Raw genomic sequence first — 13,819 nt, forward strand, 5'->3', positions numbered from 1 at the left:
GCGTTACCTGTTTGTTTAACAATGACTTAGGGGAGTGGTGGAAGCTTGACTGGGAGACATGATGGTGTTGCCTTGTCATGTTCTGGTGCTGAGTTGTTTTCCGTTGCCCCATCTTCTGGGCAAGGTGTAGGGGTCACTGTGTGTGTGTGTGTGTGTGTGTGTGGGAGGTAGTTGTGAATTTCCTGCATTGTGCAGGGCGTTGGACTAGATGTCCCTGGTGGTCCCTTCCAGCTCTATGATCCTATGATTCTCTGCCTTTCAGGAAAGAAAAATGATGAAGGTGGTCAATCTCAAGCAGGCCATCCTCCAGGCGTGGAAGGAGCGGTGGAGTGATTACCAGTGGGCCATAAACATGAAGAAATTCTTCCCGAAGGGGACTACGTGGGACATCCTGAACTTAGCAGGTGTGGCTCATGGTTTGTGTTGCAGATAGATATTTACCGGCACATTGTTCTCCAGCTGGTTGACCTGTCGAAATGGGAGATGCTGGTGTTTATTTATTTTGATTTTTAAAAATTTCTAACCCGCCCTTCCCGGCCAAAGCCAGACTCAGGGCGGGTAACAACATTTAAAACCATAACTAAATATTTAAACAATGAAACACTATACCAAGATCATTTAAATCGTTAATGGTTTAAATCATAAATGGTCGTTTAAATATTGTTTAAATAATTAACAGTAGTACATACATTAGTGCAGGGGTTCCCTAACGGTAGTACATACATTAGTGCAGGGGTGCCCAACACGGAGCCCATTGCCCACTGACACGTTTTTAAAAAGTGGGGGGGGGGCAGGGGGGGCTTTTGGCCAGCATGGCTTCTGATTCGCCACTGGTGATTTGATTGACTGTGCAGATTTTTAAAAACATTGCTTTGGCACCAACTGCCACCACACCACAAAGATCTTCACTGCATGACCGAAGGTAAGCTGGGGTAACCATTTTATAGCTGGCTCCACCTCTTGCAGCAGCCATTTTGTGGCTGCACCCACCATCCTGCGTCAGGATTCCAAAGGTGCCCGCAGTCTGGAAAAGGTTGGGGACCCCTGCATTAGTACTTGAAGATTACATGGTTGCAATTAAAACATCTCTGTGATCTCCATCTCCCTATAGTTCTCTGTTAAATTAAATGTTGCCTTTTCTGGAAGCCCCATCGGGGTTTGAGAGCCAGCGTGGTGTGGTGGTTTGGAGTGGTGGACTCTAATCTGGAGAACCAGGTTTGAGTCTGCACTCCTCCACATGAGCAGCAGATGCTAATCTGGTGAACCGGGTTGGTTTTCCCACTCCCACACATAAGACCTGCTGGGTGACCTTGGGCTAGTCACAGCTCTCTCAGCCCCACCTACCTCACCGGGTGTCTGTTGTGGGGAGGGGAAAAGAAGGTGATTGTAAGCTGGGTTGATTCTTATTTAAGTGGTAGAGAAAGTCAGCATATAAAAACCAACTCTTCCTCTTTGAAGCATTTCATATTACAGAAAATGCTGATGGTACAAAGGAGTCAAAGTATGTACTATTCCACCCCACTCCTGAAAATCTCTATTTAGTATATTTTTTAATCCTGCCTTTCATACAAGAGTGGGAGGTACGTTAGGCTGAGGGAAAGTGACTGACTCAGGGTCACCAAGTGAGCATAATGGCAGAATGGGGATTTGAACCTGGGTCTCTGACTTTAAGTCCAAAGTTCTTTTGCTATACTGCAGAATAAATTGTTTGATTTTGGTCATATGTCTACCAACTGAAGTACTTGGACCAGTAGGTGGCTACAAATTGGGAAACAGAAAACCAAACAGTGCACACCTGTGCAGAGTTACTCCCCTTTCATTGATTTTAAGGGGTCTGGCCTAGAGTGATTCTGCACGGGAGTCCACTGAAAAATAATTTGCTGTTGTGACATCCTCTCTTCGACTTTTGCCACCTGCAGAGAAATACGGCATAGAGAGTGGGTTTTCCTCAGTCTAAAGCGGTTCACACTAGAGTTTGGTAGTAACACCTTGGGCTTTATGCTAGGAAAGGAATTAGTGAAAGTAGAATAAACAGAGGGGTATAATTGTTGGATGGGCTGTGGCTCAGTGGTAGAGTATCTGCTTGTGTGGAGAAGGTCCCAGGTTCAATCCCTGGCATCTCCAGTTAAAGAGACTAGGCAAGTAGGTGATGTGAAAACCCCTGCCTGAGACCCTGGAGAGCCGCTGCCAGTCTGAGTAGACAATACTGACTTTGATGGACCAGGGGTCTGGTTCAGTATAAGGCAGCTTCATGTGTTCATTCAGTTGCATATTCTGGACTGGTGTCTTGTTTTACATTGTGTGTTTTGAAAATTGTAAGCTAGTATGCTTTTTGGAAAGATGGACTGGAAATTTATGAATAAATACTCAGCACCTATTTTTCCCTCTTTGGGGTATTTACTCTAGAATTACTGTTTGGTACTTGGCTATTAAAAAGAGCCCCGTGGCGCAGTGTGGTAAGCTGCAGTACTGCAGTCAAAAGCTCTGCTCACGACTGGAGTTCGATCCCGATGGAAGTCAGTTTCAGGTAGCTGGCTCCAGGTTGACGCAACGTTCCATCCTTCCGAGGTCGGTAAAATGAGTACCCAGCTTGCTGGGGGTAAAGTGTAGACGACTGGGGAATGCATTGGCAAACCACCCCGTAAACAAAGTCTGCCTAGGAAAGGTCGGGCTGTGACATCACCCCATGGGTTAGGAATGACCCTGTGCTTTCACAGGGGATTACCTTTACCTACTTGGTTATTACAGGCTAGTTCTTACATTACATTTGTGTACTCATGTTCTGAAAGCCTGTGTAGGGAATTTGCCAGAAAGTTGTGAGAGAAGCGTGCCTATGTAATTGGCAGATGATTGGCTGTAAATGTGAGTTGCACAGATGGTTGAGAAACTTCCTGGCTTGCCTCTGTCCTGCCACACCTTGGAAAGATGCACATGCTGCCTTGCCGCTCCCTGTTTCTAGGTTGCAAGGAGGGTTAGCAGATCAAGTCTCTGCCATGGGTTGTTAGTAAGGCTGTCAATAGATTTCAAGAGCCCTGGGTGAAAAGGAAGATGGCTAATTGGTATTTAAGCATTAAATAAATGTTTTCATTAAAAAAAGGCATAATAGGTGTCTTTGCAAAAGCACTTGCAAATTAACAAAAGCAATCACTCAGAAGCCATCTTTATATTTTCCTTTTAGCTTCTTATTGTGCTGTTACTGCCAAACGAAAATGATTTTTAAAACGTGCCAATGGACCTCCATTGGTTCAGATTGACTCTTCCTGATTAAAATAGATTCCTGTCTCTTTATCCATTCGAGGAAGTGATTAAACTATATATTTGTTTGACTGACTGGGGGGTGGAGTTGTGTTTCCAGCACTGGGCTGAGACTCTTCTGTTTTTGAAGGCTTTGGAGCACATTGTGCTTTGAATAGGTTGAGTCCTTGTACAAATCTATGGTGAGACCACACTTGGAATACTGTGTACAGTTCTGGTCACCACACCTAAAAAAGGATATTGCAGAGCTTGAGAAGGTGCAGAAAAGAGCAACCGAAATGATCAGGGGGCTACAGCAACTGCCCTGTGAGGAGCGACTGAAACACTTAGGGCTGTTTAACTTGTAAAGAAGGTGATAAAGGGGAGACATGATAGAGGTCTATAAAATTATGCATGGTATGGAGAGAGTGGACAGAGAGAAGCTTTTCTCCCTCGTAATACTAGAATGCGGGATCATCTGCTGAAGCTGGAGGGTGAGAGATTCAAAACAGATAAAAGGAAGTATTTCTTCACACAACACAGTTAAATTGTGGAACTCCCTGCCCCAGGATGTGGTGATGGCTGCCCACTTGGAAGGCTTTAAGAGGGGAGTGGACATGCTCATGGAGGAAAGGGCTATTCATGGCTACTAGTAAAAATGGATACTAGTCATGATGCATATCTGTTCTCTCCAGGATCAGAAGAGCACGCCTTTTATATTAGGTTCTTTGGAACACAGGCAGATGTTGCTGCAGTTGTCTTATTTGTGGACTTCTTGTAGACGCCCCTGGCTGGCCACTGCTGGAACAGACTGCTGGATTGGATGGGCCTTTGTCTGATCCAGCATGACCTTTCTTATGTTCTTATGTTGAGCGGCGTGGTGGTTCTGGGATTTTGTTGCTGAGTTTGCAGGTTCAGTTCAGAATTCACAGTTTGTCCCCCTGAGACCAGGGCTGCTAACTCTGGGTTGGGAAATCCTTGGAGATTGTGGGTAGTGATTGAGGAGGGAGAGTTCATCCAGGATGTTCATCCAGGATGGGACTCTACCCTATGAAACTGCTGTTTTCTCAAGAAAACTTGGTCTCTGTTGTCTGGAGATCAGTTTTAATTCCTGGAGAGTTCTAGGGCCCCACCATTGTAGCGAGACAATATGTTTCAGGGTGTTGGTGTTTATTCGAAACCACAAGGAGGCATACAAAGTTCTTAGGTATATGGGGGGTATGTCTACACTACAGAATTAAACCAGTTTCAGATCTCAAGTAAAGGACCTCTGGAGAACATTTGGTTTTGTAAAGTGTTGTGGTTTTATTAACAGAATTGAATGATCTCACAAAGCTATTAGCTTCTGCGATTTTCTGGCAGAAGAAATGAGAGCGAACTTGACTTCAAACTGGGTTAACTTTCTGCACATTTTAATCTCAGCCTTCCACCAAGGAGATCATGGTGGAGTAGGTCAGTGGTCGGCAAACCGTGGCTCGCGAGCCGCATGCGGCTCTTTGGCGCCTTGATTGCGGCTCTGGAAAGCGGCCTCCTCCTCCTCTTCCTCCCCCTTCCCTACCCTCACAGTGCAGCCAGGTTTTGCACGCGGCGCTCAAGGGCCGGCGGCGCCAAGGCGGGCTGCTGCAGCCAATCAGCGGGCGGGATTTTCCCCGCTGGTTGTGGCTGGCAGAGGAGGCCGAGGAGGGGCGGACGGCACGCCAGCTGGGGGAGGAAGGAATGAAGGATCCCAGGCGGCGGTGGCGAGGAGGAGGAGTTTGATATCCAGAGCTCCTGCTCCGAGGGGAAAGAGAGGAGGAGGAAAGAAGCCGGGGATGCCGACGTGCTGGAGAAGTTCTCCCCGCTCTGGGCAGCCGAAGTGTTTTTGCCGGGGGAGGATGAGGTGGGTGCTGCGGCGGTGCGGTCGAGCCGTGTGCGGGGAAGGGGAGCCGCTGAGCCCCCAGGGGGAAAGGAGGGAGGGCGGCGAAGAAGAGCTGGCTTTGCCCGCCCGCCTGTTGCCCCCCCCCCGAAGGTTTTCCTGGGTGGGGCTGCAGAAACCGAGGTGGCCTTCCTCTCCCTGTCCTGGTTTGCTTTATCCGGGCTCCTCTGGAGCCTTCGGCGGGGCCCCTTGTGGTGCAGGGGCGCGCCTCCTTTCCGCCCTCAGAGCGACTCCTCAGTTTGTCAGTGAGCCTCCATTAGGCTTACTCCCGAGTACGCAGGCGCAGGATCTTAGTCTGCGAGAAGCGGTCATCGGAAGGCGAGGGGTTCATTCCAAACGCTTAAGTGTCTCTGTTTTTATAATAGTTATGACTGGGGAGGGACCGTGGCTCAGCGGTAGAGCATCTGCTTGGCATGCAGAAGGTCCCAGGTTCAATCCCCGGCATCTCCAGTTAAAGGGACCAGGCAAGTAGGTGATGTGAAAGACCCTCTGCCGGAGGCCCTGGAGAGCCGCTGCCTGTCTTGAGTAGACAAGACTGACTTTGATGGACCAAGGGTCTGATTCAGTATAAGGCAGCTTCGTGTGTGTTCGTGTGTTCATGAGGAGGAGGAGGTCGGGGCCCGGGGGGCGAAGCCATGTTTGATTCATTTGTACTCTCTTTTTGGTATTTGTACTCTCTACATGCACATTTTCCCCATCCAGATTCTCAAAACTCTGCATGGGGGGTTATTGGCCATTTATGAATGGGAGGTTTTGCCTTGGATTTGCCACTCAGATGCACATTTTCCCCATCCAGATTCTCAAAACTCAACAATAAGCCTCCCTGCAGAGTTTTGAGAATGCAGATGGGGAAAATGTGCATCTAGAGCAGGGGTCCTCAAACTTTTTAAACAGGGGGCCAGTTCACTGTCCCTCAAACACTGTTGGGGGCCGGACTATAGTTTGAAAAAAATATGAACAAATTCCCCGTGTGTGCGTGGGAGGAGGCGGCGGCGCTGTGGACAAGTTTACATCGGGACAACAAAACGCAGCATACAAACAAGGATAAAAGAACATGAAAGATACTGCAGACTGGGCCAACCTGAGAAATCAGCAGTGGCTGAACATGGACTGACACAAACAGGACACAGGGTCTTATTCCAAGACACTGAAAGACTGGACAATTCTACCAACTATTTTGTCAGATTGCCCAGAGAAGCCATTGAAATTCATAAACATCAGCACAACTTTAACAGAAAAGAAGAGAGTTTAAGAATGAATAAGGCTTGGCTTCCTGTCCTGAAAACCTCCAGACTAACAAAGACTACAGTCCACAATAGCCATGCAGATTACTTTGGATTTCACACTTCACTTCAGGATACAATGGTTCCATATTAACATACCACACCCTCATCAGCACGTTATCTTGATACTTACAGGACAATGGTTAGCACATTACCTTTGTTACTTTTTGCAGGACAATGATTCAGCTCAAACCCAACCCCTTTCTGACTATATATTACTCTTCCTACACACTTGACACTGAGAGACACTGTCCTTCAGTGTTACTGCTCTGAAGATGCCTGCCACAGCAGCTAGAAACTTGTTTGTGCTTTCTTTATTATTTATTTACTTTATACCCTGCCTTGGTCCCCCCCCCCCAACACTGTGAGGTAGGTTAGGCTGAGAGTGTGTGCCTGGCCCAAGGTCACCCAGCAAGCTTCTATGGCGGAGTGGGGATTCGACCCTAGGTTTCCTGAAAGGATTGTGATCTTTGGAAATCTTTGCAGGCGATATCTATCTCATGCTTCCAGTGGATCTGAAGGAAGCTGTGCAAACCTTAAACTGGTGCCTGAAGGCATTTTTGGGAGGGCTGATAAACTGAAGTTTAATCCTCCAAGGTGGAGGGGCTACTAATGGCCAGAAGGACTGACCCAACAATCGAGGTGTCTTCTGTTCTGATTGAAGTTGCGTTCCCCCCTAAAGGAACAGGTGTGTAGCTTGGGGGTGCTGCAGGACCCAGGCATTTGTTAGAGAAGCAGGTGGCAGTGGTGGCTAGGAGTGTCTCCCACCTGTTTGGGCTGCTAAGCCAGCTGTGACCTTCCCTGGGTAAAAAAATAAATACTACAATGTATTCTGTGTGGGGCTGCACCTTGAAGAGTGTCCAGAAATTACATGTGGCTTTCAGTTGGCTCCCGGGCCCAGCTCAGTGTGCTGGTATTAATAATTTAAGCCCTGTATGGCTTGGACCCTGTATACCTTGAGAACCACCTACCCCCATATTAATTTATTTGACCAGTATGGTCATCTTAGAGGGCCCTGTCAACTGCGGCAGGACAGGTGGCAACCCGAGAAAGGGCCTTCTCTGTTGTGGCACCTGACTGTGGAATTCCTTCCCCAAGGAGATTCATCTGTCCTCCTCAGTCATTGTCATCTGTCAGCAGGTGAAAACTTTTGTTTCCTTTGGCAGTCCGTTATCAACCCTCCTTCATGTTTGTTTCAGTTGCAGTTTAAAACAATACATACAGACACACACACACACATATAAAAGTAGATTTCAATGTATTTTTAACTGTTCTATTGGACAGAAATGTGGAAACCTTTTTTGTTCTGCGTACATAAGCAAATTTTGTGTTAAGACAATCCTGCAGGTTGGACTTTCCTACTAATCGGCTAGGTGTGTTCTTTTTTCTATGTTACTAAATAATAATATTTTTAATGAATCGTTTATGGTAATTTCAGTATCGTTTATTGCATGGTACAAGCTGTGGAATTTTAAGCTTCCTCTGCATTTTTCTTCTTCTTAAAGACTATAAGCTTTTAAAGAAGGGGTCTGTTTTGTTTAATATTGTAGCATACCATGTAGATTACTGATGGCACATAAGCTACAGAGATCATTATTAATATCCCTGCGTGGCTGTTGGAGAGGGGTTCTTTTCCTTTCGCAGCTGAGCCGAGAAATATTTTTGTTCTTTATTTAGACGTGGCAGCTTTACATCTGTGTAGGTTTTGGAAATGATCGGCCCCGCAGAGGGCAAGGATAACTGCAAAATGATCGGCCCCGCAGAGGGCAAGGATAACTTCAAAATGGTGGGTGATTCTGTCGGTTGATAGAGTAGATCAGGGGTGTCAAACATGCAGCCTGTGGGCCAGATCCGACCCCTTAAGAGTTCTTATCTGGCCCACGAGGCAGCCACCCCCCCCCCCAGTCCCAATCTGGGCTGGCGCTGCATGGCCCGGTCCAACCAAGTGACATTTACGTCATATCTGGCCCTCGTAACAAATGATTTCGACACCCCTGTAGTAGATGATAATGATGGAGAACATTCAAAGTACATGGGGGGTATGAAGAGCCAGTGTGGTCAGAATGTTGGGCTGGAACCTGGGGGACCTGGGTCCAGGTACCTACTCTGCCACGGAAGCTTGCTGGGTGATCTTGCACCTGTTACTCTCAACCTAACCTACCTCACAAGGCTGTTGTGAGAACAAAATGGAGGACGGAACCAGGTGCATTCTCCCGTTTACACGCCAGCATGGCGTTGTGGTTAGGACATTGGTTCTGATCGCCATTCTTCCGTGGAAGCTCACTGGGCTACCCTGAGCTGGTCCCTCTCTGGCTGTTTACGCTTGGGAGTTTTACCTGAGGTTCGTTGCTTGCTGGACCCACACTTTCCTGTTGGGAATCTATGCACCAGCAGTCTCCAAGCTCAAATCAAGTCCCCGCCCCCTTAAATGCTGCTTTGTAATGGGCTTACTTTGTAGAGCTTGTGTGTGTAAAGTGCCGTCAAGTCGCAGCCAACTTATGGCAACCCCTTTTTGGGGGTTTTCATGGCAAGAGACTAACAGAGGTGGTTTGCCAGTGCCTTCCTCTGCGCAGCAACCCTGGTATTCCTTGGTGGTCTCCCATCCAAATACTAACCAGGGCTGTGAGAGAAAATCCTCCCCCCCCCCCGAAAAAACCCAATTGCTGCCTAAAAAAGCATTTTAAGAACAAGAAATGGAGCAATCTGAAAGGGGGAGAGAGAAATCCAAGCCTCGGTTTTAAAAAGCCTTTCTTCTGCTCCGAAAGAGCTCCGAGGAAGCATTTGAATCCCCACCTCTGTACATGCTGCTTTGTAATTGGCTGTGAGAGACCCCAAGCTTGCGTGTCCCCCGCGTTGCCTTATGCATGAGGATTTCACCCAGGCTGAGCTCAGGGGAGATGGAAGAATTGGGTTAACAGAGGAATGGGAAGTCCCAGGATTTGTGAGGGCTGGCAGCAAGGTCATCGCTAATGGAGGGAAAACTCATGCATGACTCCAAGGAACAACCGATGGGGGGGGGGCAAACGTGAGTGAAAGTACCCATGCATAAACGACCTCAGTCTAACCCGCCTCATAGGGTGGTGGTGAGGATAAAATGGAGGAAAGGAAGAACGATGGTGAAAGCTACTTTTGGTTCCCATTGGGGTACAGAGATCCAAATAAATAAATGGATTACTTGGCCCTGAGCATCGTGGAAGAAGGGCAGAAGAAAAATGTACTACGCGATAAACATCCATAGGTGATGGGAGGGCAGCCCAGATGATGAAGCTGTAAGCAGCGGGTGGTCCTTTGAGCAGGTCCAGAGGTTGCTATGGCGATCCCAAGCAGAGACGCTGAGAAAAGTTGGGCTTGATGGATGGGCCTGGTGGTTGCTTGGCCAACGTTAGTGTGTGCGATGGTCACTGTTGCTATGGGCAACCCCAAGATGCAGATAATGTGCAAACCTCTCTAAGGAATGGAATGAGAGATGGGATTGTTGGATGCTAAGGTGGGGGGGGGGCGGCCCCCACCTGCTGCAGGAAGGGGCTTAATGGCGGGTACCTGGAAGAGAGAACCTAATTCAAATTCAAAAACCTTTATTGGCATAACAAATCGTACAAGGTATTCCAGAATTTGGCAAATGATAAAACATCAATATCGCAATCTGTAGCAATAGATATGAATAAAATGAGTTATGCCGGAGTACAGTGGATATAAGGTATATATAGAAAACTAGTGTCTACAAGTAACCGGAATAGCAGCTATTGTATTTTTTGTTTGATTTTTATCATTAGACCTAATTGTTGTTGGTAAGGGCGACCCTGCTAAATGGTTACTTAGCCCCCCCCCGAGGAAACTGTGAAGGTGTGTAATATTTTAGATGGTTGGTGGTAGTAGGTGGTTGTGTTTATTTATAGAACTCCCACAGTCGCTTTTGTATATAACTTTGGGGGGTTATGATAAATACAACTGCAAAAAAAATTTTTCTTAAGTATTTTATAAATAACGAGAGGGTTCACAATCTGCCTTTGGAACAAGGGGTTATGGAGGTTTCTTTCGTCCTTTTTTGCCTGGTATATAAAGAGGGGTATGTGTACACGAGAGAGGGAGACATAATTCAGATGACTGCCGCGAAACGGGAGGCTGTCTCGGAGAATTCCCCTGCACTCATCTGTAGCTTTTCCAACGGTCAATTAAAAGGCTGGCTGCACAGGAAGGGTATGCGCTGCCCTTGCCAAATCCGGTGGCGTGGCAGGCTGCCACCGGGAAGCGCATGCCAGCCGTTGGCACGCACTCCGTCGGGGAGATCTGTGCGCTGGTTTTCAAGAGTCTTCTCCGCTCCGGTTCTCCTCTCCCCTGAGCGGGAGGAAGGGGTGAGCGCGCGCACTGCCGGCTAGCAAAGAGGATGTCAAGCAGAACATGTGTGCACGTCCTGTTCCATCAGAGGCGACAGAGGTCATGCAGAGGTCATGTGCATCGATTGCCGCAGATTCAGCTGATGGGGAGGGGGCCGTGGTGTCCATTTCTTACCCAGAATTCCCGATGCCATGATGAGCTAGCTCTTCAATCCCCCCCCCCATCTTGAGTTATTTACTTCTCTTACGATGAGGAGAATCCAAAATTATAGGACCTCAACCGTTCCTGGGAGTGTCCCAGATTTCCTGCACCGCCTTTACAAATCCTGTGCTCGTCTTAATTCTTCACAAGAGTCTCTGCATGTTTCTCAGGCTGAATTCCTCTCCCCTTTTCCTTTTTTTTTTAAATTGCAGAAGCCCTTCTTGATCAAGCCATGATCGGCCCGTCGCCAAACCCACTAATTCTGTCTTACTTGAAATATGCCATCAGTTCACAGGTAACAATCCCGTTGTAGGCTGCTTCGTTTTTGGACGGTGTTAGCAGTTGCTAATGGATTGGGTGATGTCTTCCAATTAGGGTTTTTTTTCCCCAAACACACACACACACACACTCACACACAAAGACTTTAAAATATGACAGAATCAAGTAGCGTTGCCAACCTCCAGGTGGGACCTGCAGACTGCTATTACAGTTGATCTCCAGGTGACAGAGATCAGTTCCCCTGAAGAAAATGGCTGCTTTGGAAGGTGGACTCTATGGCATTGTACCCTGCTGAGGTCCCTCGCCTCCCCAGACCCCACTGTCCCCAGACGCCACCCCCAAATCTCCAGGTATTTCCCAACCCAGAACTGGCAGCCATAACTGAATCAAGTGCCTGAATTTAAGTAACTTCCGCCAAAGTTTTCCTGCCTTCCCTACAAAGTTCTTAATTCTCTGAAATGCTTGGCAGATTTGCATCAGTTATTCCAGTTGAGTGAATTTCTGGGTATTTTTTGAAACTTTGCATTAATTGGCAGTTTTTACTCTTTTTTGCGTAATTTGTTTTCAGTTTGTTAAATCGCTGGGGAGGGTAAGAAACTGTAAACGAATTGGAAACCTTAGCCATCTCTCTGGCTTCCAAAATATGCACTGCATCACCCACATGTTTTCAAGCTTATTATGGGAACCCTAAGCGCTAGAAACTTTTTTTTAAGGTAAAAATTGTGGTTCTCAGGAAGCTAAATTCTGTGTGTGATACCATATTCTGCATGTCTGTAGAAATGTGGCAGACACACGGCTTGGGGTATTGTGCTTTTAATTTTATTAAGGGGAGTATTTCTACAAAGGGCTGTTAGTTACCCTTGGTGTAGGTTCATTACGATTCAGAGACTGCGGTCCCATCGAATAAAGTTGGACTTACTTCTGAGTAGACCTGCTTAGATGGCTCCCAAGCTCTGTTGTTCCTCAGCAGTAAAACTGCTAAGCATCTGTGGCTATGAAAGAGAATCTTAGGTTTCTTGTTCATTTTCTGCCAAGCAGATGATGTTGAATTTTTGGTTCTGACGTTTTTCCCGAGTGAGGAGGACGGGCGGCTTTTCTCCCCCTTCCTCTTCCAGCACTGTGAGCAGAGCCGGGCCTTGTTAGTGCGAGATTCTTGCCGTGGAAAGAAGCCTTTTCGGTTGCGTTCTTTTAAAGCCATCCTCCCCCCCCCCTTTTGCAGTTGCTTGCTGCAAAGCTGATGCGAAGCAAATATGCCCTCACCTAAAAATGTCTGTTTAAATTTGTGCCAGACCATCGCCCGACCAACAAGCTGCCGTTGCTATTAAGTGACCTTGTCCCCCCCTTGGCGGCTGAAACGGCAGGGTTTGTGTGTTTGTGCATGCCGTTCCCCCCCCCCCCCCGTTTAAATGTTAGCTTTGCTTGAAACTTTCTTATGTTTTGTTTTTGTTTCCAGATGGTGTCGTATGCCAGTGTTCTGATGGCCATTAGCAAGGTAGCCTTTAACATTTCTCTCTCTTCCTTCCCGAAATCTTGATCGCCCTGCTGCCACCCTCCCTGTGGTATCCCAAGCCAGGAGGAACCAAGATGGTCCACTGCAGAACATAGTCTCTTGCTTCTGATGGAGAACCTAGCAGAGAGCCAGAATGGCATAGTGGTTAAGAGCCATGGATTCTAATCTGGAGAATCGGGTTCGATTCCCCATCCCTCCACATGAGTGGCAGACTCTAAACTGATTCCCCACTCCTCCACATGCAGCCTGCTGGGTGACCTTAGGTTAGTCACAGTTCTGTCCGAACTCTCTCAGCCCCACCTGCCTCACAAGGTGTCTGTTGTGGGGAGGGGAAGGGAAGGTGATTGTAAGCTGTTCAGAGACTCCTTAAAGGTAGAGAAAAGTGGAGTATAAAAACCAACTCTTCTTATATGAACTTGGCAGAATCTCAAGTGTTGTTGAAACAGTACTAAGTTTCTAGCTCTCGTAAAATGAATAAACTGAGGCTATTGTACTTTGGCTACATTATGAAAAGACAAATGTCACTGGAAAAGACAATAATGCTAGGAAAAGTCAAGAGCAGCAGGAAAAGAGGAAGACCCAGCATGAGATGGATTGACTCTTAACAAGGAAGCCACGGCCCTCAATTTGCAAGACCTGAGCAAGGCTATTAACGATAGAACATCTAGGAGGACATTAATTCGTAGGGTTGCCATAAATAGAAGTGACTCGATGGCACTTAACACAGAGAGAGAGTTCTCGTGGCTATGCACAAGGTAGACAGGTGTGTGTGGATCCTACCAGCTTTTCTGTGTGTGTAAGAGTTAAAAATGGCTTGTCTTGGCCACCAACAATAGGCTATAGAAGAAGAAGAGTTGGTTTTTATATGCCAACTTTCTCTACTGCTTAAGGAAGAATTAAACCGGCATACAATCACCTTCCCTTCCCCTCCTCACAACAGACACTCTGTGAGGTAGGTGAGGCTGAGAGAGCTGTGACTAGCCCAAGGTCACCCAGCTGACTGCATATGTAGGAGTAGGAAAACCAACCCGGTTCACCAGATTAGTGGCTGCTGCTCATGTG

General features: G+C 47.2%; 1 protein-coding gene across 3 annotated transcripts in view; it reads left to right on the forward strand.

Annotated features, from left to right (window-relative positions):
• Nucleotides 1-266: 266 nt before the first annotated feature.
• MED24 (mediator complex subunit 24) overlaps nt 267-13,819 on the forward strand; it is a 67,430-nt gene continuing 53,877 nt past the window's right edge. For all 3 annotated transcript variants that reach the window (XM_056863456.1, XM_056863457.1, XM_056863458.1), the window contains exons 1-3: nt 267-404; nt 11,181-11,263; nt 12,701-12,739. In XM_056863456.1, coding sequence (XP_056719434.1) covers nt 272-404; nt 11,181-11,263; nt 12,701-12,739 — 255 coding nt within the window. In that variant the 5' untranslated portion in view covers nt 267-271. The remainder of the gene's footprint in view (nt 405-11,180; nt 11,264-12,700; nt 12,740-13,819) is intronic.

Source organism: Euleptes europaea, chromosome 18 (genome assembly GCF_029931775.1).
Source record: "Euleptes europaea isolate rEulEur1 chromosome 18, rEulEur1.hap1, whole genome shotgun sequence".
Lineage (NCBI taxonomy): Eukaryota > Metazoa > Chordata > Lepidosauria > Squamata > Sphaerodactylidae > Euleptes > Euleptes europaea.